This window comes from Sinocyclocheilus grahami, unplaced genomic scaffold (genome assembly GCF_001515645.1).
Source record: "Sinocyclocheilus grahami isolate Dianchi unplaced genomic scaffold, SAMN03320097.WGS_v1.1 scaffold62.1, whole genome shotgun sequence".
In the NCBI taxonomy this organism is placed as follows: Eukaryota; Metazoa; Chordata; class Actinopteri; order Cypriniformes; family Cyprinidae; genus Sinocyclocheilus; species Sinocyclocheilus grahami.
The window spans coordinates 1060520-1082055 of NW_015505241.1; the positions used below are offsets into that span (position 1 = coordinate 1060520).

At 38.7% G+C, this 21536-nt stretch overlaps 1 protein-coding gene across 1 annotated transcript in view; it reads right to left on the reverse strand.

The window, feature by feature from the left end:
• LOC107584727 (ubiquitin carboxyl-terminal hydrolase 47) overlaps positions 1-21536 on the reverse strand; it is a 32912-nt gene that overhangs the window by 5842 nt on the left and 5534 nt on the right. Inside the window, exons 4-20 of the mRNA XM_016271442.1 lie at positions 20960-21113; positions 20776-20872; positions 20473-20618; positions 20269-20348; positions 18447-18596; positions 17639-17734; positions 17406-17558; positions 11108-11266; positions 10881-11012; positions 7462-7538; positions 7275-7330; positions 7024-7136; positions 3630-3734; positions 3317-3524; positions 3009-3124; positions 2356-2475; positions 730-1513 (exon numbers count right to left, since the gene is read on the reverse strand). Coding sequence (XP_016126928.1) covers positions 730-1513; positions 2356-2475; positions 3009-3124; positions 3317-3524; positions 3630-3734; positions 7024-7136; positions 7275-7330; positions 7462-7538; positions 10881-11012; positions 11108-11266; positions 17406-17558; positions 17639-17734; positions 18447-18596; positions 20269-20348; positions 20473-20618; positions 20776-20872; positions 20960-21113 — 2746 coding nt within the window. The remainder of the gene's footprint in view (positions 1-729; positions 1514-2355; positions 2476-3008; positions 3125-3316; positions 3525-3629; positions 3735-7023; positions 7137-7274; positions 7331-7461; positions 7539-10880; positions 11013-11107; positions 11267-17405; positions 17559-17638; positions 17735-18446; positions 18597-20268; positions 20349-20472; positions 20619-20775; positions 20873-20959; positions 21114-21536) is intronic.

Below are 21536 nucleotides of genomic sequence, written 5' to 3' on the forward strand. Positions count from 1 at the left end.
AAACAGGGTCAAATCATCATTAGAATTCCTTAGATTTGAAACCCAAATTGCGTTTTAGGTTACCAGCCAACTGAGTAAGGTTACGCAATATAGGAAACAAAACTGACACACACACAGTTCGCGCACACACACATTCCCCCCCCCCCCTGTAATATACAATACAGCAATTTTCATCTAATGACTTGAAAGGTTATATTTGGAAAAAGGCAATTTTGTTGGGGAGAATCTGCATAGAAAATAACAAAATACTATCAAAAAATGTAAAATGCCTTTGAACTCTAAACATCTTAATTGCATGCAAACCATCCTCATAGGGCTAAAAGATTACATAAATTAAAATATTGTAAATTTATACTGTTAAATTACAATAATACCATTGTTTAGAATTGAATTAAACAATATAAATAATTTTATATTATTTTATAGCATGCATTAAAATTATTGACATTAAACCGTCAAGCTTTTATTTTAGCGGTTTGGCAAATAAATAAAAGTGCCGTTATATTATATGCATGGAATATCAAAATAAAAACCTTATAGTGACATGGCTTAATGCTATAGACAGATTGTGAAGACTGCGATTTAATAAAACAAATATATGCCCTGCTATTTAAGGCTGAAACACAGCATTGTTCATTTAAAATCAAACTCAAATCCTGTCCAAGGTGTCCTTAAAAAAACAATAATTAACTAGAGAGACATTACATTAATTAACTAGAGAGACATTACATTTCTGTCCTTCTCCAGATCCGTCCTCCTGAGAGTATGGCTCTGCTTTGAAGTACAGGTACTGGGCTTCAGCTTTGCTCTTGCCGTTCTCATCGTACTCGCTGTCCGTGCCAGAGTCCTCCTCCGCCGTGTCCCACGTCTCCTTCTTCCCCTCGTGTGCTTTGGAGCGCCGGCTGCTGGTGATGCTGTGCGAGTCGAGGCCGTTAGCCAGCGGGAGCGGGCCGCTGTCCGCGTTACACAGCGTGTCGCTGCTGTGGCTGGAGCTCAGGATGTCACTGTCCACCGAGCTGGTGCTGCGGTCGTTATTGACATCTGAGTCCGAGCGCTCCTCTGAGGGGAACTGGTTCTCCGTGTCTGAGGCGGCCCGTGTGGAGTTCTCCGTCTGGGAAGGCTGCGAGGCAGCGTCCGGCTCCTGTGCTGGTGACTCGATGTGCTCGAAGTCGCTGTGTTCTGAGCTCTTCTGACTGTCACTGGTGCTGGAGGATTGCTGCTGATGCTGCTGCTGCTGCTGTTGCTGTTGTAAAGAAAGGTTCTTTAGCTTCTCTGTGCTCTCTTCAAGAATGGCTTCCACTGACTTCCTGCTGCCCTTCGCCCCATCAAAAGAGTCCTCAGAGTCAGCGCTAGCTTTGGGGCAACTAGTTCTGTTGGCCAAAGAGCCTGGCGACTGCTCGGGCAAGGAGACAAACAGTCTGATTGTGTTCCCGTGCCGATCCAGGAGCTTCCACAAAACAGAGTCAGTGAAAACAGCCTGATGATCCGTTGAGTCTGAGCTCTCCACGAAAACCTGAGCATAAACAACAGCATCTTATAGAAAACAGCTAAATTAAGACATTTTAAGGGAAAATGCAGCAAAAATCTCTCTTTCGAGAAGGATCTTAAACACTTGTGAAACTTAGTTCTCTAGGTTTTGGAACAGAATTGTAAGGCACTGGCATGGTCGGAATGTGAAGGCCATTCCAAAAAGTAGGTCAGCTAAATAGGCTAAGGCAGGACTTACAAGTATAATTTCAGTATAAAAACTATTTGACTTTTAGTTTACTGAAAGTATACTTCAAAGTACACTTTCATAAAATAATAAGTAAACTTTAAGTATATAGCTAGCAAATAAACAAAGTTTGCTATCATTTATATGGAAACTAGCTGTGTATTTCAACTCTACTTCAGTTAAACTACACTTACAGCAAAATGAAAGTGGGCCAATTTAGTCCCAAGAAGTACTGATATAGTACAATTACAAGAATACTACTAGTACACTGATTTTTACCTAAAATTATACTTTTTTTTTATTTTTATGGATTGCATATATATTCAATACCAGAATGCATTGCAACGGGCTCTGAAAAAAAATCTAAAAATGTTTTATAAATAAAAAAAGAACTATTTTTGGCAAGTATTTTTTAGTGTCACGCATTTTGGACTTAGTGTATATAATAAGAGGGATAGTCAAATCTCTTATATACCTTATTGGAGGAGCAATAATTGTGTGCCATGCATAGTTGTATGCCATGCATGACCATAAACTGTTTATGAAGAACATTTCAAAACCAGTCATGTTCTACTTTGGTCAGGATGCAGCTCACTAAGTTTTAGAAAAGAGCCATTAAAGTAAGTGTTATGCAAGTGAACCTTGTTACTCCTGAAGAAACCTTCTGCTTTCAGAGTCTTGTTGGGCACATAAAGAAGCCGAAGGTCATTATAGCAGCGCTCTAAGACGACACGCATAGTCTCCGCACAAAGCCCCGTGGCCTGAGAAGAACACACAACCAGGTGACAAAATGTTAGATGGAAGCGGACATCTGTTTCAACAGTCTTTGGCACTTTCCACAAACCGGGAACAAAAGTGTGTTTGAAACTCCCTAAAACATATATTTGGCATGCGTTTATAAAACTAAACTATTGAAAAAAAGAAGATAAAATTAAGATAAATAAATGAAAAATATATATACATGAAACATAAAAACAAAAAAAATCAAGGATTTCAGATTTTGCCTGTAAGTGCAAAAAGGGTAGTTTTGGTAATTCAATACAAAATTTAAAATAAAATAAAAAAAAATTACAAATTATGACACTGTTGCATGGTTATTGTAAGGGGGGACTTTATAATAATTTAGTGTTGGATAGTATATCTAACATATCTAATTGTTCTCTCTAAACAACACTGGACTTGGGCGCTCATTGGTTTAAAAAAATAATGGGTCACAATTTTTTACCCTATTTATGGAAATTAGCCTTTGTAAGGTAATGGAGCAGTGTATTCACTCAGAATTGAGATTTTGTACCTGCGCAATGAGTTGCTTGAACTCTGTAATAGTCTGGTTGAGATACGCCCTGACACTGACTGGAGCAGCAATAGACTCACTCTTCAGATCCACCACATGGACCTTCACCATCACCTCTGCAATAAACACACAAACATTGTCAGCAGTTAATGGTGAGGTAATTTTGAAAAGATATCTGGTCAACCATAATAAAAAATTTTTGAAATCAAAGGACTGCAAAATGATGCATTAATGTCATTTTTTTCATTGGGACCTTGATTGCAGATTTTTACTTCGAGTATATTGCAAATGTTCTGCCCACTAGATACCTCCAGGTTTGTAGGGCTGGAACATTTGGTCAGGCCTGCGGATCTCCAGGAGTAGGTCAAACATGTATGAAGACTTGACCCCGCCGAGCAGCAGACCCATGGGCATGTCTTCCTCCCCTTCATACGAACGTTCTAGATATTCGTGAAACTCATCGTATTTCACCAATCGACAGCAGTCCAGTGGCACCACTCCATCAAGATCCATCAGCTGATCACCCAGAGGACAAACACAAGGAAACAACCAGTTATAAATGAATAGTGACTTTCTGATGCAGAGGTGAATTATAGACAACTATACACTGGCCTTGTTCACCTTGTATGCCATTTCTGTTGCTTCTCTGAGAGTTTTGTCCTTGTGAACCTCCAGCTTATTCTCAGTCATCATCATCTTCACTGGATGAATGCAGAAGAGCTTGATCTAATGGAAGAGGACAGAATAAGGCTCTATTCTAAACACAGGCTCTGTCTACACAGGTCTTTTAAGGCAGAATCCTACACATCAAGTCAGCATTTTGGCAGTTTTTGGTTCCATCATCCTTTCTTTTTTTTTTAACAAGCTCAAAATATTTTCACATTTTATTCTACAACATGAAACACATCAGTAATACCACCTTGTGCTTTTTTAAAGCTTTTATTTGTCTTGGCAGTTGCTATCAAGCATCTAAACGGGACTACAGAGGTTGTCAGGGACATTCATCACACTGAACAAGTAAACTCATCTACTCACTAGTCCACTTTTACAGCCTCACTGTGTTCATAATTGCGCTCTTGCTATCTATTCTTACTCAAACTTTCACTGCAAATGTTTTCTTAAAGACTGAAAGAGTTGTCGGAAGCTTAATGGTGGTGATGTTGAAATCATGTGACCATTCGGTAGTTTATTGATAGCCTGCATTTTTAATAGCTTTTACTTTAGTTGATTGTATTTAGGCTTCAAAATTCCTAAGTTGTTGTGATCATTTGTGAAGATTATCTTGATGAACATCAATTTTTTATACAGAGTGAGGCTAATTTGTGGACTGCCATAAAAAAAAATCAACTCTATTCCTTCAAATGGAAAGTGAAGGCATTAATGTAGTAAAAATGTTTTCAATTTGAGACAACACTATCCATCAAAAATGCATACACCAGATGTCAGTGCACTTAAGTCTATAGTGTAAGATCACTATGTTTAGCATTTAATAATTTTAAATTTTTTCCAAAGATATGTATAGGTAGATGCCACAATCGACAGCACCACACACGTTGACGTGTCCGCCATCTTGGAACGGTCAATGTGTCGTCACTCTCAGTAATGCAACATTGCTGAGCCTCTGGTTGTAAAAATCACCGAACTTTATATTCATGAAGAAACGGGATAAACTTTCACAGGTGAGAATGTGTTTTTGTGTTATTAATATGTAGGGCTGGGTAAAAAAATCCCAAGAATCAATTAGTCTAGTTTGTTTTCAGTTAACAGACGGAACATTGAAGGGCACTTCCCATCCAATAAATTGCAATAAGCATGTGCTTTGGTACTTTTAATATGAAACAAAGTCTCAGATTTCAAATTCTGTCCAATGTATTGCAGTATTCAAACAATAAATGCTGTTTTGAAGCCGTTTAATGTAGAGTGACAGATCGCTGTAGCGCCTCAGTTCAACAGACGCATGTGAACCGATCATCTCCTCCACTTTAATACCAGTTTCAGCACAAAATAAAAGTTTGCATGACCCAAGTTAAAAGAAAGAGCACAACTTTACAATCCGTATCCTGTCTCACATAATCGCTCAATCAGTGTTTCATCCGCACAAAGACTTCAATATAACGGCTTGAAAACAACGTCACGTAACGTCACCTCATAAAAAAAACATATTCGTGACCATAAACTCATTAGTCAGCTAGAAAAATAAACTGTAGAGAGGGGCATTTTGCTAAATATATACACAATATAACATATTCATTATAATTATTACTGTTCTGCAATGTTTAATTTATGTTTGAATAAATCCGTCAAGTTATGACAGCCACCACTTAAATGTTTATAATAAAAAAAATGAATTGAAGTAGAAATATTATGTAATTTTAACTTTATTATTATAAAAACTTTACTAAGTGTAATTTTAGCAGTTGTATAGCCTATAAATCAGTCAATTTTAACCTTCAATATTATAGTATGTTATAGTGCCAGCTGACTCTCATGTATATTTTACAGCATTAGTTGAGACATCTTACGTCATCCTCCCGGAGCTGCTTCCGTGTACAACTGTTTGTTCACCCCCCGGAGCCGTGTGAGGCACTTTTTATTATGGATGGATGCACTTTATTTCACTTCTTTTGGACTGATGAACTGCAACACCCGCTGACAGCTAATTAAACAGCTTGGAAGATCAAAGTAAATATTTAATATAACTCCGATTGGATTCATCTGAAAGAAGGAAGTCATATACGCCTAGGATGGCTTGAGGGTGAGTAAATAATGGGCCAATTTTCATTTTTGGGTGAAGTATCCATTTAACATTTTACAGAGTTTAATGTAGCAATGTGGTCACTCAGTTTTCTAGATTTTCTAGATTAACAGGTTAATGTATCGTTTCCCATTCCATGACTAGTAAAATAATGGCAACTTACTGTTTGAACATGGTTCTTCTAGGAGTAGCGCAGCCGAGTGCTGCGTCGTCGTCTTGTTTGACAGGTGTCAGCGTTAAGGTGCAATACTGCCACCTGGGAGGTCAACCAGGTACTGGCGCTGGAGTAGGCTATTTGCGTGTTGTGTTATCATAAGCGTCCTGTTCATTTTAAATATTGTGGTTATTGCCAATACCGGTATATCGTCACACCCTAAATTAACACGATGTAGATATTTCATGATTTGAATATCACGGTTATCGTTAATACCAGTGTATCGCGACACTCCTAGTACTAACTTAATATTACAGGTTTTTAAACTGTTAAATTTTTAATGTCATGTTAGCTAACATTTTTGCCTTGTTGTATTGTGTCAGTTTAGAAAAATTATCAGCTGAAGTGTATTGCAGATAAAGATATTCATACATGCGTATAAATATGGTTGCAAACACACATTCAAGTTGCTCTCGAGTGTTCACAGACCAGCTTTGACCATTCCAATATGGCAGATGGCTTACGTATAGTGGCCCATAGAAACAGCTGCTAATAAGGCATCTAGCAATACACATCTATGATTTTCTTTCCCTGCAAACCCTGCCCCACAGTCATTTCTAAAGATTTTATTGGTCAAGTTGTGTAAGCACTGATGAAACATACTATCCTAACCCAATTTTCATCCAGAAATTGCTAGTTAATTTCACAAATAATTACAAAGAAACGGCAAGTAACACAATGAATTAAACATGTAATTAGAAAGCAGACGTGTAGTAGAAAGACTGTAGAAATAGAAAGTATCATTATCTTGTAAAACATACTCCAATATGCTTTATTTATAACTTAGAAAAATATTTTTTACAGTGCTTTGCAAAATCTTTGCCCATATTTCCTTTGACCCTCACCACCATAAAATATTTGTGGCTTAACACATTTAATGTTGCCTTAAATTATACTCTTCAGATACCTAATTTCGGTCAAATTCTGTGGTGCACTGCTTGGAACAGCTTTTGCATTAAGAGCACACCTGTGATGCCTAAAATGCTGTCTAGGTAGGCAGCTCATTAGGGTTTGGAACAGAGCCCAAGTATATCCATGCAGTTTACCTTGCATGTGTTGCGCTCAATCTCTCTTTGCCTCTTCTCCTGTTCTTCAGACTCTCTCTCTCGCTGCACCAGTCTCTTTATGTGCTCTGGGAAGTCCTCAACTTCCAGGAATTCTGTAAAACACACACCGAGTCCATTACATTCCAGAATCTCAGACAGAGAGCAAGATCAGTGGGAATGCTTTTTGATACTGAGAAAATAAATAAATAAATAATTTGCAACATTCAAACCATGTAAATTCCATTTCTTACTTGCATTCCTGGAGGGGTCTTTTAGTCTGTACATGAGCATGTATGCATTTGTAGAGCTGTTGGGGCGGAAAATTAGAAGATTTGATAAAAATGGATAATATTGATATACTTTACATTATATGTTTTACAAGGGTTTTTGTTTGGCATTTTAGAGATCACAAATGTAGGACTAGGAGGCTTCACACACCTGGCAAAGGCACTGGAGTAATAGCCTCTGCTCCCTGAGGATCCGCCATATGTCTTCCGGATGTCATCCTGCGTGATCTGGAATGCACACATGACGGCGATAACACAAATTACAACCCTGTATTATAATCCTCCAATCCTGTACAGTTTTCTTTCTTTCTGTACAAACAAAAATAGATATAAATTTATATAGATTTATATTGTCAAGCTGCAAAAAGGACCAAAATACAAAATATAATACCCAGTCGACACTGGAAGGAAAGGTTGTATGAAAAGCCCTTATATAGCGATGACTTGGGTGTGTTTTAGGTAAATTACTAACCTTGAACATGTGGTTGCTCATTTATAACACTTCAAATTCATTAACGTTAGAATTAGGTTAATAACAAATTAGTGAATATGGTGGAATTTTTTGTGTGAAAAGTGTGTATTTTAAGGGTGTAACGGTACACGTTCACTGAAAATATTCGGTACAGGTCTTTTTCGGTTCAGTACGCATTTGTACTGAACAAATTGTTTTAACCAATGCATGAGTGAAACTTCATTGGAAACATCCAATTTTATACATTGTCACTTTTGATAAGAAACAAAGTCTCATCTTTCAGATAATATACATTTTTTTTAGGAAATTCAAACAATAAATGTTGCTCTTTGATGTGGCGAGACAGATCGCTGTATAAACGCCTCCGTTCAAATGGCAGCGCGGAGCACTTACTCTTTACTACTAGTTTTAACACAAAATAAACATGAATGGACATCTCATGCCTTGTGTAATCGCTCAATCTGTGTTTCAACCATGGAAAGATGTGAATAAAACCGCTTTAAAACAAAATGGGGAGGGGGGGTTGGGGGTTAAAGTAGCCCTCAAAGTAGCGCAGTAACATCATCCCAACTATCAAAACTCAAAATATGTCATTTCCATACCTAAAATACATATTTTACAGTCACTGTTATGCAGATTGATCATAAACACAGCTAAAAGGCTTCCTACCAGTGGCCATCCTTTCACAAAACTTAAAATCTACCAGTTTTATCATAGGTAGAATGCAAAAGGTTTCAATACAAGCACTTCAGTCAAATGTAATCTATGTAATATTTTCAAACCTTTAACCCACGGGAGAAAATCAGCCCAACTCCACGCAAAGAATACAGATTTGGCAACCCTGCATCCAACCAGCAGATTGATAGTGGCTCCCTGATGTGCAAAATAATATTCAATATTAGAATGTTTGCGGGAGCAGGCAGTAATGGTCAGAAAATCAGCGGGAGCGGGATCAAGAAAACAGTCCAGCGCAGGGCTTTAAAGGCACAATATGTAATTTTCGCCGCTGGAGGGTGCGTATTCAAAATAAACAAAGAGACAAAGGCATAGTTTGATGACGCCGTGACTGAGTGTGGAATCATGGGAGTTGTGGTCTTCATCCCCACAGCCGATGCAATCCGACGGGACTCGGGCAGAAATCATGTTCATGGATGAGCTAATGATTTATTAACGTTGTAGAATGAAGCAGGGTGAGGCTGAAAGCCGTTGAAGCGAAACGAGGCCGCTGAACGAGCGCGACACACGGCTCGAAAGCAGCGGAGCTTTTATTATGCCACAGTCGACCGCTTCCGCTCCTTCCGGTCGTGTGTATGTGGGGTAAAGCAGCGCCATTTTATCATACTAGATACATTTGAAAGTTCTGTTATAATTCTACTCTGTGCGGTCGTCACCGGTCTATTAAAACGCACAACATATTAAAGCGTCTTTGGTGTTTCCATGTTTTCTACAAAACAAAACCAGAAATCGAGAGGTTATATCATTGGCAGGCGACACGATGACACTATAGACACGGTTTGTGTCACTAGTTAAAATTGCTTATTTCTCTGGATTTAAACATTCTTCGAAACATTTGGGATAATGCAAGTACACAAGTCAGCAAAATATATAACACTGTTCTAGTGGTTTTTGGATATTTTAATAAAAAAATCTTACATACTGTGCCTTTAATACAAAAACGTACACAATGAATGGTGACTGTAGAAAGCAAAAAGCCGAATCCCGGACATTTTGAGCGATTTAAAAAAAATCCCGGCCGGACACATTTTTTTAAGGGCCAAAAAGAGGACATGTCCAGGAAAAAGAGGACATGTGTGGTGCTTTTCCACTGCATGGTATGACACGGTATGGTAGGGTTCGCTTTTGGGGGGTTTTCCACTGGGTACAGTACCTGGTACTTCTTTTAGTACCACCTCGGTTGAGGTTCCAAGCGAACCGTACCGTTACCAAAACGTGACGTGTAAACTCTGCTGATCACTGATTGGCCGGAGAGAATCATCACTACCTGCGTCATTGGACTTGCGACACGAGACACAACAGACCTGCTAGATTTAAATCAGCACAGCCAATGAAGGATCGAACGCAACTGTTTTGAACGAGCGCACCTTTTTGTTTCGTGGTCTGTTGAGGAAGAACAGACGTTCCTCTAATTGATAGCCGAGGAGCGGATCCAGCGAGAGCTTGATGGGGCGACGTGGAATGAAAAAGTTTTTCAGGAGTCGCGGCAGTAGAGGCGGCGCAACTATAACAACATGTGAATAATCCCGCCCACTCTAAAGCGATACTAAACTGCAGTGGAAACGCAAACCGAGCCGAGCCGTGTCGTACCGTACTGAGCCGTGCCGAGCCAAGTCGTACCACGCAGTGGAAAAGCGCCAATGGTCACCCTAATTTAATTTACCTCAGGCAAGTCATCAGTGTCCACAGCTTGTTAGCTCGCTAGAGAAATGAAGTGCAGAGAAGAGCATTTCGCAAAATATTATATACTCATTATATTTTACTTTACTTGTTAGTGATGTCTTAATTATTTCATGTGTGTTTAAATAAATCTGTTATGAAACAAGTTGTGACAGCCACTATGTAAATGAATATATTTCAAAGACAAACAGAAATTTTATAAATTAGAAGTTAATTTAAAAACTGCATTGTGTGCAATTTACATGTTTGTATAAATTTTTTAAGTTGAGAGTTGATTATTAAACTTTCAAATAAATAGTAAATCAATTCATGTTTGGCCTCTGTTGTTAACTGTAATTTTAGTAAAGTAAAATGGCTCCCTATAGTTTAAAGCATAAGCAGAGGTAGATTTTTTTTATCCCTAGGAAAATTTTAATTATAATTGAATTTATTTAAAGAGCAATTTGTTCAGTAACATCTCCACTGTTAAATAAAAAAAGCAATTTTATGTTTAGTTTTTTTCTCCCTGCTGTACCAAAATCATACCGAACCGTGACGTCAAAATCAAGGTGCATACCGAACCGTCATGTTTGTGTACCGTTACACCCCATATACAAATAATCCACACAATTATTAGTGAATGAGACCCAGTATTTTTATTTCTGAGTGAACTATTCCTTTAAGACTGATGCTAGCTGGCTGACCTTGCTGACGTGCTGGTCATTGAAGCTGTACCATTGGCTGTCACTGAAGGACTTAATGCAGGCGTAGTAGTGCCCACCTGCAGCACTCCCAGAATGCACCATGACTGAGAAGAGTTCAAAGGTCAAGGAGCTCTATAAGGGAGACAAGAAAAAGCATGTTTGTCTTTCATCTTCCACAATTCAATACAGCACTTCAGCATTAGGGTTCAGAGAGGACATGAGGTGACCTTTGGTTTGAGCACCCGCTCTGCGCTGCTGGTGTTATCCAGACAGATGCCCTCGTCCACAGCATCATCCGTGGAGAAATCATTGCTCATCTGGTCACTGTGGCAGCTTCCTTCATTCTCCGCCCCACTGTCAGTGCAGCTCTCTGTCTGAGGTGATTTCTGCAGAGTCAAAACATGCAATTAATGCATCAAAATGATGTGTCATGTTCAAAACTACACACTTTCAAAATCCACTAGTGGTAACCTACTAGTCTAAGGAAACACTGAATAATAAGACAATTAAACGCGTGCAATAAGGGGCATTCACAAAATAAATGTTTGTGTCCAAAAACAACAACAAACAAAAAACAATGGCTGAGTGCAAAAAAACTAAACTATTTATTCTTGACCATCATTCTTAAAAATGCAATGCTCACAGTATAAGACGCTCAAAAGCTGATCACACTAATCGACAAGTTCGTTCTTGGCCAGGGAAGGGAATCATAAAAAACATTTTTTAAATTTGGCTTACACATTAGAGCCCTGCATTTCAGCCCGGGCCCGATGGGCCCCGCCTTTTTTACGCCTCGGGCCTGTTTTAGGCTTCTCCTTATTTTTATATTTCAGACATCCATCAATTAGTGATGAAAAAAAAATTGCCGCGCTGGTGGAAACAACACGAGACTGAGCTACCGCGATTGTCAAGAGTGGCTCGACGGTGTTTTTGTGTCCCGTCAGCAGCATGCGTGCTGTCAGCGCAGCTGAAGAGTTCTGCGTTCAAACGCACGCAATAGGCTAAAGCTTGCCGCAAAGCCCCAGCAAAAGTAATTACCATGAATGTGTCAGGGAGAAATAGTAAGGAGATATTTGAATTATTTACTAATAAACTAGTGTTTTCTGAGTCCGTGTCGCAAGGATGAAGTTGCCGATCCTGACTCGCCATCTCCTCATCAGACGCGCCTTTAGAGAGAAGTGCATCTTTACGGATTATGAATATGATCATAATGAAAGAGTTTGTTTTCAATTGGTTTCATTTCGTTAAAGCTGCAGTCCGTAGGTTTTGCCTCTTTGTCACCATCTCTGTTTGAAAACCTGGAATTGCAGCTGAGTGCAGAATTATCTAGCTTGCGTGGGTTATGAGTCGGCACGGCTCCAGCGCGGATGAATCTAATGTTCTGAAGAGTATGTGTGGCAGTCAGTCACCGCACCGGTGTGGATATTTACTCTACTTCGCAATCACAGATTCTAGCCTACGTCTTGGAATATGACCCAAATAAGAATTTTCACCTTATATTGCCATCTGAACACGTAACAAGTCTGCCACGTTTGTTCTGACCAACTAAAGAAAAAAGCATTACCATAAATCTCGCTACCAATGGTGATTTAATCTAACGATTGATTAGTTCATATCACATCAACCCGTTCAAATTATTATCATTATACTTTATTCTCAAATGATTAATGTTAACAACATCAGCATTGGTGACTATGAGTATAGTGTGTATTAGTGTGTAGATTTCAATTTCTGCACAGTTTAATCTAATTGTCATACTCTTCGAATTTCATATTAAGAAATTATTTTAACCCAAAAAGCTAATTATGCTACCTTCGAAATGGTTTTCTTTAAAATACAAATGTAAATGTGTAATCAGAAGCACATTTATAACTGGAATATAATTTAATTTCATTCATATGTGTTTCATAAACACAATCCTTTATGGATTACAGTCCGCCATCAAAATGATACATTTAATTATGGCTGCTGTGAGAAAAGGCTATAAACTATAAAACTAGAAAATAAACTAGAAAAGGCTATAAAGGCCACCTGCAGGATCCTCACATGCAATAGCCTAGTAGCCGGGACACCTTCTTTATGTTTATAGACATGACATAATGACGCAGTGCCATGCTCGAATTTCCCGCGAAAACCTACCCGTACCACTCAAATTAGAAAACATTATTATAAGCTAACCGTTGTGAATCAGACTAAAGTAAGACAATAGTTTTGAACACTGGCTGGTTATGTACTTGCTCAAATATGGATTTCGGATCATTTTTAACTAAAAAAAGTTACAGACTGCAGCTTTAAGTAGTAATTTAAAACTTTCTATAGATATATTTTATCATGTCTGTGAGGAATGTATTCGCTGCGTTTCGGTTCATTTCTGTGAAGTGCTCCTGTTTAAGATGAGACGGCAGAAAGCGCACCATGTTTGTTTTATTTTTAATTTTTTTTATAAAAGCATGTTTTGTTGATATTGTGAGTGCACGCAAATAAAAGTAGACTCTTTACAGTTCCGTATGATGTATTACTCTTACCTTTATGAGCAAAAATGACGGCGTATCCACTGAATACACTAAATCACTAATACAAGTGATCTCGCTGGCGCCTCCATGTCCTGCAAAGCGCGCTTTAGCTTCCACTCTCCGCACAAACTATTGGATACATCGCACATTTATCTAGGTTTAACGTTTAAACATTTTTATATGCTTGAACGGTTTTATATCCATAGATTTTTTTTTTTAGGTAAGTCGTGATGATTTGAGAAGGCTAAATTGATCAAACATAGGCTATGATCAGCTCACTGTCTGCTGATAAGCTGTCGGACAAGGGCCGGGCCTGAGCATTTGAGGCCCGTGCAGGGCTCTATCATGCGTCTCTTAATGATTCAGGTTTTCTGTAACGATTCTTTTAAACAGAATTAAATAATAGGAAATGAGAAATGTGACTCTTATTATACTTGCTGCCTTTATCAGTCTGTTGCCAAATGTTGAGATTAAGTCAAGTTTATTAGTAGTGCTTTTCGCAATACACATTGTTTCAAAGCAGCTTTACAGGAAACCATGATGTTAATATTTTTAATATCTTCATGCTTTATAGTCACATTAAGCAGATCAAAGCTGGATGATAATATAGATGACATTTCGTGATGATACAAGCAGTTGAGATATGCTATATACACAACATCCCACCATGAGTATGTATGCAAATAAAGCTGTGCATACTTAAATATCCAACTTTATATGCAGAGCTGGGTGATAACAGTTACATTTCCTTACAAAAATAAAATATAAGGCAGAGATTTGCTATAGTATACACTCACTGGCCACTTTATTAGGTACACCTTGCTAGTACCGGTTTGGACCCCCTTTTGCCTTCAGAACTGCCTTAATTCTTCGTGGCATAGATTCAACAAGGTGTTGGAAACATTCCTCAGAGATGTTGGTCCATTATTGACATGATAGCATCACGCAGTTGCTGCAGATTTGTTGGCTGCACATCCATGATGCGAATCTCCCGTTCCGCCACATCCCAAAGGTGCTCTATTGGATTGAGATCTGGTGACTGTGGAGGCCATTTGAGTAAAGTGAACTCATTGTCATGTTCAAGAAACCAGTCTGAGATGATTTGAGCTTTGTGACAGGGTGCATTATCCTGCTGGAAGTAGCCATCAGAAGATGGGTACACTGTAGTCATAAGGGGATGGACATGGTCAGCAACAATACTCGGGTAGGCTGTGTTTTTTTAAGCATTGTTAAAAAATTAACAATGCTCAGTTGGTACTAAGGGGCCCAAAGTGTGCCAAGAAAATATCCCACACACCATTACACCACCATCACCAGCCTGAACCGTTGAGACAAGGCAGGATGGATCCATGCTTTCATGTTCTTTACGCCAAATTCTGACCCTACCATCTTAATGTTGCAGCAGAAATTGAGACTCATCAGACCAGGCAACGTTTTTCCAATCTTCTATGGTCCAATTTTGGTGAGCCTGTGCGTATTGTAGCCTCCGTTTTCTGTTCTTAGCTGACAGGAGCGGCACCCGGTGTGGTCTTCTGCTGCTTTAGCCCATCTGCTTCAGGGTTCGACGTGTTGTGCGTTCAGAGATGGTATTCTGCATACCTTGGTTGTAACGAGTGGTTATTTGAGTTACTGTTGCCTTTCTATCATCTCTAACCAGTCTGCCCATTCCCCTTTGACCTCTGACATCAACCAGGCATTTTTGTCCACATCACTGGATATTTTCTCTTTTTTGGACCATTCTCTGTAAACCCTAGAGATGGTTGTGCGTGAAAATCCCAGTAGATCAGCAGTTTTTTTAAATACTCAGACCAGCCCGTCTGGCACCAACAACCCTTCCACGTTCAAAGTCACTTAAATCCTCTTTCTTCCCCATTCTGATGCTCGGTTTGAACTTCAGCAAGTCGTCTTCACCACATCTAGATGCCTAAATGCATTGAATTGCTGCCATGTGATTGGCTGATTAGCAATTTGTGTTACCAAGCAATTGAACAGGTGTACCTAATAAAGTGGCCGGTGAGTGTATATTAGGGATGCACAATATTATCGGAACTGGTCTATAATGGCTTAAAATGTAAACATCGACATCGGTCCGATATGTACAATTATGCCGATAAGATGAACAACTCACATGTGCTCAGGGTGTGCTAGCGATAAGATCAAGTCAGCATTGTGGTCATTATTTGCACTGAATGGTGATTCACTGTTTTTGATTGCTGCATTTAAACTGAGAATGCAAGAACAGAATGAAGCGTCCGGTGCGCAATAGATTCAACAGTTACTTGCGCTGTGGCAGCCTACTCCAGGTCCTAATGCCCGTCAGGTAAGGAGTTTTAATTCCCTAGGGGGCACTGTTGGACTACTTGTACAAAAATGAAAGTAAAATACACAAATAACATCAAGATTGTATTTCTGATTAAATAAAGCAGTAACTGCTGTCGTAAAATCACGAGTACGTTTTGATTTAAAGGTCAGAAGATATAGCCAAAGACTATAGAACACCCAAGACGTGTCACTCGTATAGTTTTGAATGGGGAAAAATGCAAAACTCAATATGGCCGCTCTATCAAACGAAGCCCCGCCTTCTGAGGAAAAGAGCCTATCGCTAATCGGTAAAGTCAGCGTGTCACTGCAGCTGCCGTTAGACGTCCCAGTTGCTATAGAAACAGTCAACGCTCTGAGACGTGCGGTTAGGACTGCGCATGCGCACTGGCTGATCTAGCTTGAAAAATAAGCTTTTTTAATGCTATTTGAGCAAAATAAACAACATTTATGATACAGTTGTTGTCAGATTTTATTGGTGATTTCAAATATGAAATTTAATCATAAGCTTAGTGAACAGTTTTGGAGAATTTGATGTTTCCCCATTCAAAGAGATAGGCATTTGGAGGCGTTTCCAAGATGGCCGCCAAGTGACATGACTTGCCTTAAAGGGAATTTGATATAGCTTACAATACATGAATAAAAATCACAAACATGTCACTAGAAATTTTATCATTTTATACATAAAGATTTATTTATTAATGTGTAATATGTTTTTTAAACAGATGATGAACTATGAAAGATTTTCAGAATGTTTGCAACTTTTTCTTTAGACCATCTACAAATGTTAAATCTTTAAATAAAATGTTAAGGTTACCACTGCATCTGTCTGAAAAAAAAGTGATTGATTTATAGTTGATTTATAATTACTTTCAAAGCTTTCAATGTACTCTCATTATAAAATAACTTCATTATTGTTTATTTAATTCTAACAAATTAGTTTTTGTTAAAAAACTAACCAAAATAAAAAATAATGTGTTTAGAATTTCTGCACAGGATAGCCTTAGTGTTGTTTCCAAATAAAAGGAAATATATCGGTATCGGCATGCGTATCGGCAAAAATGAGTTGAAAATATCGGCATATCGGATATCGGCAAAAATCCAATATCGTACTTCCATAGTATATCGCTTTATGTGAGTGTCCTAAGGGTCATGAAATACAGAACTACTTTTTCTGAGAATTTAACAAAGGTGTTTGTGTTGCACATCATAGAAGACTATTATATCATTTGTTAATAGGAGACAAATGGTTAATTTTAAGCTTTTTTTGTCTTCCAGGTTTAAAATCTACACTGTGCTGTCAAATGGCAAATGACTGAAATACTTTGATAACGCATCGGTGTCACATAGTTATTCATGAGACTGCATGTCCTTATGCTATGAGAAGTCGGTCTTTACAACTCAATGATATAACCAACTAAAAAGCTTATATAAATAAGCCTTAAAAGTTATTAAAGGTGCAACAGCATGTTCATAAAACTCAAATGCACATTTTCAACCATGTTATCACATAGGTCTGTTCACAAAATCAGAAACTAACTCCTTCATGACAACTAATCACAAATGGTCACTAGAGACACATCTGGGATGTTAACACTAGGTGTAAAAAGGTTAGACAAGATCATCCGTTCATTAAGTATGGACTCAATACGGATATGAGCACTCAAAAAAAGAGAGCATAAAGCTGTCTCACCTCATCCTCAACGTCGATGAAGGGGCTCATGTCCAGCTCCTCTGGGAAGGTCATGCGGTCATTGAGTTTAATGCGGTGCATAGTGGTGTAATCAAAGTCGAAGCGTTTCAGCTGCAGAGTCAGCAGGTATGGGAAATGGAGGAATCTCAGACCCTGGAGACAAAAAAAAACACTGCATCAGAAACTGAAATGTTGTACAGGACTTCACAATCGTCATCTGTGATCTGAATCACCTTGCGGGCGTCACATTTCTTTTTGCAGCGCTCACAGAAGTATTGGTTGGGACCGTCAAGAGTCTCAGGCTGGATGAAAGCTTGCAGGGCTTCTTCCTGTTCGACATAAAATCAATGGACAATGAGGACAAACATGTCGATCAAAAGTTCAATGAGGTTGCTACTAAAGAACTATTTAGATAATAATTGTTTCAGACTGCTGGTTTTTGGCTCCACTGTCATTTGGATATTGCATTTGACATTTAGTACCAGTGCCGTCATTGTTAACTAAAACTAAAACTATTAAACATTGTTTTCATTAACTGAAATAAAATAAAATCTAACTATTAGATGAAAAACTGATCAAAAATATAATTGTGAGATTAAATTGCCTTGGCAACAAACTGAAAATAAGTTTAGGTACCAAAATTTCGAAAAACGGAATAAAAAATAAAACAGAAATATTTAATACAAAAACTAATAAAAAGGACAGAAGCATATAAAATTAAAACAAAAACAAAAAATAAATAATTCAAATTTTAAATAAATACCATAATATATAAATAATTTAAAATAACACTGTTCAGCGCTTTGGATGACAATATATATATAAATATATTTGGGCTAGCTGTGGACTCTGTTTGTTTTTTAAGACCAATGTACATTAGTAGCTCTTAGCATATTGCAAAGGTCATATTTCCATTTCAAACAGTAATAAAATCAATAAACTGACAATTCTGTTGCCATATAAAACTACAATTTAATTCTGCATCTGCTAGTCAGCTATACTGCAACAGCTACAAAAAATCATCATGACAGCCGGACGCACCACGCTGCCAAAAGCCTGGCTGGCCCCAAAGGGCCTGATGACCAGAGGAATGTCCAAGTACGTGTCAATCCTCCAGCTCTCATAGCCACACTCCAAACAGCGCACATAGTCCTTCAGTTTGCCCTGGTAAAGCTGGTTGATCAGGTCAGCCTGGAAAAAACAAAAGACAGTACATCAAAACACTTTGCATACACCACTAATCACAAAACTGTTCGGTAAACACCCACACATTCAGAATGAAACTTGCAGTCAGTCCAGTTGCAAACAATTTCCTAATTAACTGATTTTTTTCCTATTATAGATGATACGATTAGCATAAGTTGGGTGAAAAGTTGAGTTGAAAAAGTGAAACTGAATTTCATAATATCTTTGGTATGTGACGTGCATTAATGACAGCAGAGCTTCAGCTGCATGAGCTCTACAACTTTGTGTAAAACCTGATGATCATGTTCTCCAGCATGATTAGTTAATCAACCAAAGAGAATCTTGTTCTTCAACAGAAGCAAGTACACTGAATCATCTATACACGTTTACATGTAGTTCACATGATCAGAGGCTGCTTTGTTTACGTTTTGTATACATGCATATGTTTAATATCCTTGTTTCGGTTTCCAATACGCAGACATTACAACATGAATGCCTGAATAAAGCAAAGACCAAATGATCAACATGATTCATATTGGAAAATGATAAGCAAGCGCTGCTTGTTTACAGTTTGCATATCTGCAGTCTTCGTTTTGATCAAATACAGAATACTGCCACCTGCTGGAATGGAGTGTTATTTCCTCTTATGCAGGGCAGTTGACCGTTGGCTTTTAGAGGCTATTTACACGACATTTTCAGCCAAAAACGGGAAACCTTTTATGCGTTTTGACTGTTCGTTTACACGACAACAGCGTTTTGGGGACTGAAAATGCATATTTTTGAAAACGGGTTTCAAAGTGGAAGTTTTGGAAAACGGCACCGTTGTCATTTCCGTATAAAATATGGTATACAGGAATCTTTGAAAACGGTGACGTCATGCACGTGCGTAGTACGTGTTAGGTATGTAGACATGCGCAGTACGTGTAGATTCCCGTATCCCGGGAATCTACACGTATATATTCAGGCGAACAAACATACACAACAATGGCAGAGTATATGGTACTGCTGTTGCTGCTCAAGAGTTTGCTAACGCTCAATTGTGGAAGTGTGGATTTACTTCACCAATATTACAACCAACAGCAGAGATGCATCATATATACATCATATAATCTTTACTTCCCTGCAGGTTCTGTTTACTAACAAGGTGAAAGCACCATCTACTGGCCTGGCATACATAATACAGTGTTTATGGCAGGCGATGTGAGATGACAAAACACTCTGTTTTCGTCGTTGCTAGTTCTTAGATATCGCTTTGGCTGGCATGTCAGAGCCTTTTGGACTAAATACTTTTGGACCCCGCTATAAACTCAAACCCCGAAAAAGAGGTTGAGACATGTTTTCACTTCAACAACTAGTTTTGCCAACTTACTGACACAAATATAGAGATTTAAAGTCTTACAGCACCCAGCTTAGAAGAGAACAATGAGCTGAGTGTAGAAACATGCAAACCTGTGAAGAAAATCCACAGAATTCAGTGCGTGGCTCCTGATCCAACCCACACTGAATGGGTAAAACCCACCAGTCCAGACTCGGCTGCTGTTTACACCGCAAAAAAAGCTTGGAACTGCCTAAAATTATTTTTATTTGACTCAACACTGGGTCTTTTGTCCTAGTCTAGAGATCTCACTGGTTGTGGATTAGCATCATGTGATGAGGAGGCGGGGCTTGCGTCACATACCTGCTCAGTCTGTTTCCACTTCTGCTCTAGTGCATCAAACATGACTCTGCAAAGCTCCTGGACGTCGTGCTGCTGCCAGGCTGCAAGACAAACAAGGTAAAGAGTTTCACAGTATCAAGAAATCAAGACTCCTCCTGCTATCTGATCACAGCAGTGTTAATGTGGGTAAAGTTTCCCAAAGGGACATTAAGTGAAGCCTCGTACCCTCACTGCTGTCCCAGCCAAAGCTGCGGGTCACGTCTGTGGTCTCGATGGCACGCTTCTTACTGGTCTGCAGAAGCACAAACAGCCTCTTGAGCTGGTACGGGATACTGATGACCGGATCCTCCTCTGACTCCTCAAACTCCCAACTGGTGCAGAAACATTCAAAACACAGTTGGAATTCAAAATTCTGATTTAACAATATCTGCATCAATGGTTGCAGGAACTCTGCTTTATCTTGGCGTGTTGCTTAAATCTAGTTCATATAAACTATTTATCCCACTAAACTTGACACGGACTACTTACTTGTAGAGTGCATTCCTGAACTCAGGGGTCATGAACAGGGTCTGCAGGAGGCTGTTCAGGTAACAGGTCATTGCTTGGTTGACCAAACCAACATAACCTTGAAAGCAGAGGTTACAAGACAAATAAATCTATGTGGCAAAGTTGGCATGTTCTTTTTGACCAATGTATGTTAAAGGAGGGCTACCTGTCTCTGATTTGTTAAGTATGGAGGAGTACGAGTAACTGGGGCTGCTGTAGTCACTGCTGCAGCCCACAGTCCCGTCCCGCGGTAAGGGTCCGATGAAGCGACCCTGAGAGCTGTCATCAACACCACTGCTGTCCGCTGTGCCAGATTCATCCTGTAAGAGAGTTGCACATGAATAATGCTAAACATGCAATATTCACCATCTAGTTTTATACCATGCCTCACAAAATTAAGATCCCATGCCAAAAGAATATCAAATTAACACTCATTGCATTCATATTGTGTGGTATCCTTAATTTCTACTGGAAATAAATAAGTCAGGAACCCAAAAGGTAACAACCTGTCTGAAACTTTGTGTTACAAGCACTTCCTATGTTAATTTGGCTCTTTAAGATTAATCGCTTGTTGTATTCCTCAATTGTAAGTCACTTTGGATAAAAGTGTCTGCTAAATGAATAAATGTAAATGTAACCTAAACTGGATTCCACAACAAACAGTGGGAACAAAAATGTGAAACTAAGTTCAACTCCAAAATTGTTCCCCCTACTTGAAGCTTTCTTTGCATTTTTGTTAAAAT